The 3,877-nt window shown below is 38.2% G+C and overlaps 1 protein-coding gene across 1 annotated transcript; it reads left to right on the forward strand.

Moving 5' to 3' along the window:
• The first annotated feature begins 487 nt into the window (after nt 1–487).
• Nucleotides 488–3,835, forward strand: LOC107574506 (polymeric immunoglobulin receptor-like). Its single transcript, XM_016260962.1, has 8 exons — nt 488–605; nt 675–961; nt 1,061–1,378; nt 1,550–1,867; nt 1,945–2,220; nt 2,564–2,665; nt 3,007–3,050; nt 3,539–3,835. The coding sequence occupies exons 1-8, from the start codon at nt 535–537 to the stop codon at nt 3,833–3,835; spliced, it is 1,713 nt and encodes a 570-aa protein (XP_016116448.1). The 5' UTR covers nt 488–534.
• The last annotated feature ends 42 nt before the right edge of the window (nt 3,836–3,877 follow it).

The following is a 3,877-nucleotide window of genomic DNA, read 5'->3' on the forward strand; positions in this document are numbered from 1 at the left end:
AAAAACTAAATATTGAAGTATTGCACGTCAACAATCAATGCGATGAGGTTTATTTTCAACTCCTCCCGTTTCTCTATATACGCGTCCGTTTAAATGTGAATAAAGTTCACGGGTGTATCGAAATTTGCACAGAGCAGAGAGGAGAAGATGTTCTGTGAGTAATCAATTCAGCTGTTTTATGTCTTCTGAAGATTTGCAATTACAAAGCACAAAGCATATGGACGATTTGTATAGTTCGAGTTTGACAGCAATGGTGTAACTAAAGGTCACCCTGCTGGGCTTGTGAATATATTTACAAACTCAAGCAACACTGCTAAATGACTCAGTATCAGACGGTGTAACTGCACTAGGTGGCGCTCTTTCAGTGTGATTAATGAGATGTCCAGTCAGTGGAGATGGTGGGAGGAGCCAGTAAAGCTGCTCATTACTGATAAAGAGCTGAATAAAGAGGAAGTAACTAAAGCAGACAGATGTAGAGACCGAGAGATTCACACAGAGATCATTCAGCATAAAGAAGACTGAACTCAACTCACAATGAAGATCCTCCTCATCTTCCTCACTTTCTACCTGATCTCAGGTGAGAGCTTTTCTCTTTCATCACTGCAGTAATGATGCTGTTTTCTGTTCATCAGCTTTCTGATCACAGTATCAATCTGATTGACAGCTGCAGTGAGATGCTTTAGCGTCACGGGATATTCTGGAGGAAGCGTTCTTGTTGATTCTGGGAAACTTTGGTTCCGTGCAAATGTTAAATGCATGAATAAATTACCCGAGTGGACAAACATAATGAATAATACGAAGCATGACAAATGGATCAGTGTTGGAAAATTCACATTGTTTCAAAATAATGAGGGAAACCTCACGATCTACATCAGAGATTTGAAGGAGCATGATGCTGGAGGATACTGGATTGGTGTTCTTTACAAGTGGGGTATAGATATGACTTTACATGTGGAAGAAGGTCAGTCATTTTAAGATCAAAGTCTGTGTAGTAAAATTCCTGATCATTTTTAAAGCCCGTTTAAAAGTAAAATATATTTCTTTGTTATGTAAATGGCAGATTCGTGTTGTAAAGTATCAAAGAGAGTGATGGCGAATATTGGAGAAACTGCCAATTTCAGCTGTGAATATTCACAGAATCATATTAATGATCCCAAGATCATATTCAAAGAAGAAAAAGACTCCATTGAGACGATTTACAGCAGATGGAAGAAGAAAGAAAGATTCAGTATTTCTGATGACAAACATAAACACATCTTCAGTGTGAGAATCACTGCTGTGACACCAGATGATGGAGGAGTTTATTTATGTGGAGTTTGGATCAACAGACAATCATACAGTTACTCCATTATTAACACTGTTCATCTACATATTATGAGTGAGTAGAACAAACTCAATCAAATCTTGTTTAAAAGTTTCTGAAATTACATTTGCAGCAGAGTGAATTAGATGTGATATTATTTATGATCGTTTACATTATAAAACAAATACAGAAATATATTATAAGCACATTAATTAATGTTGCAATTTACTTGTTCTTTATTTAAAGTGCCTCCAGTAGTGAGGCATGAAGGAGAATCTGCTGAGATCATCTGCCCTTATGATTCAATCTATAAATCAAAGCCAAAGTCTCTCTGTAAGGGGAAGTGCTCCACTAGAGACAGAAATACTCTCAGTGAGACTGTGAGAGAAGAGAAAGAGAGCAAGACTGGCAGATTGACTCTGAATGATAACGTCACTGCACGTGTCTTCACTGGGACCATCACTGGACTGACAGCAGAGGATGCTGGGAAATACTGGTGTGCAGTGACATTAGAAACAGACCTCAATTATCTTTACACTCATCTGATCGTCATCATGAACGAGGGTGAGGAAGGTTTCTGCATCTGAATATGTGAAACTACGGCTGTGAATTGATGTTCTTGTGTCTGTAAACATTTCCAGAGCTGAACTTGACTAAGTATGAAGGAGACGACGTGTCAATCCAGTGCAAACATCATGATGAAGATCAGAAGAGCTTCTGCAAAGCACATGAAGCCTCCATGTGTGTGAAGGATGGAGTTTCATTGGAGATGATCAGAGATGATCGATTCTCTTTCAGTGATGAAGCATCTTCTGGAGTCTTTACTGTGAACATCACTGATCTGAGAGAAGAGGATTCTGGGATATACTGGTGTGGAGCTCACGTCATCACTAAAGTCATTCTAGAAGTCAACAAAAGTAAGTTTTACCTTAACCTGACCTACATTGTTTCTATTTAAAGGTGATTAGCATCAGTAATCATCTTGACCTCACAGATAGTGGTAGATTTAGAGATTAAGTAGCTGAGAGAGAAGCCAAGTAATTTGTGATTTCCTCAGGTTATGAAAGCAGAAGTGAAAGAATTGAGCAGCCACAAATAGATTTTAGAAAATTTGCAGATGCAAATTATATTACATTATATCAAAACTAAAACTGCACTAAATGCTAAGATATGGCTGCTGTATGTTTTATGTAAAATGTGGTTTATTGCACATACTGTGGTTTTTTAACTTTACTGGTATTACTGGCACCTGTTCTCCAGGTGTTTCTGGAAGAATCACGATCTCTTGCATTTGTGTGACTCTGCTGCTGATGGGAGCGTCTGTCCTGTTATTATACAAATTAGGATACATCAAGACACGAGGTGATGATCGCAAACACACTCATGATTTAACGGTCTACTGGCCTTGTGTGACCTGCTACTGTTTTACTTTCTCTCTGTCATTTTGAATTCAAATAACATGAGCAGTTTAGCCAGTTCTCATTTGATTTCTTGGAAAGTGGGCCTGTAGTTTTATCTGTAACTAATCATTTGACTTTTTTCCAACCTTATTCCTAAAGACACTCTAACACTGCACACTCAGGCCCAGATTGACTAAACAGATCATATTATGTTTTCTTAAGGCAGCTTTAGTGTATTGTTGCAAATTAAAACTATCAAGCAAGTTTTGTTGTGAGCGTTTGTACTCTGGTTATAATTCACAGATCAGCACGCTTCCCCAGGCAGGACGGAGATGAGCGATGGAGAGGTGAGGGGTGTTTAGTTTCTTGTTTATTGGACATTTTGTTGACTGTCATTTGCACATGAAGCAGAACTAGAACCAATTTAATGGATTACACAACATATGACTTGTTTTCATGTGACTGACCAAAAGTGACAAAAAATACTCACTAGTAAAAGTGTGATAATTTGCAATGCAAAGCAAAAACTTAATACTTCACCTCCTGAGTACTTGGGGGGGGGGCAATGCTTGCCATGCTTGTTTGTAGGGCTGCACAATTTGGTCAAATCTTTGTGATTATCAATATAACTATATAATAATATTGATATGATGATATTATTACTTTTATTAAATACACATATACATATTACATGCAGCATATATCTATTTGATTAAACCACAGCCTTTGCGATTTCGTAGTCTCACTAAGCCATATTACAATTTCCTTTGTATTTAAATTAATCACGCAGCCCTCGTATTCAATCTAGTTTATTTCTCTCTAAATCAATCTTCAGGCCTCTCATGCAGCATGTGACTATGAGAATATCAGAGATGCCAGACTGCGCTCAGTCCCGGGAACTGAGGAAACGGTGTTATATTCCACTGTCACGCATCCCACAGACTCGTCTGATCCACACGACACGCTGTATTCTACAGTACAGTTACCCACAAGCCCCTCTGATGGGCTCCTGTACGCTTCGGTCCATTTCCAGAAGCATGAAGAGTCTCTCAGTGATGCTAACGTAACCTTCAATAATGAGGAGATTTACTGTGATTACTCCACGGTCATTCCCCACACGTCACTCAAGTAGTTTAGTTTTTTTTTTTTTTTTTTTTTTTTTTGTTGCCAAAAA

This window comes from Sinocyclocheilus grahami, unplaced genomic scaffold (assembly GCF_001515645.1).
Source record: "Sinocyclocheilus grahami isolate Dianchi unplaced genomic scaffold, SAMN03320097.WGS_v1.1 scaffold2255.1, whole genome shotgun sequence".
NCBI classification, from domain to species: domain Eukaryota; kingdom Metazoa; phylum Chordata; class Actinopteri; order Cypriniformes; family Cyprinidae; genus Sinocyclocheilus; species Sinocyclocheilus grahami.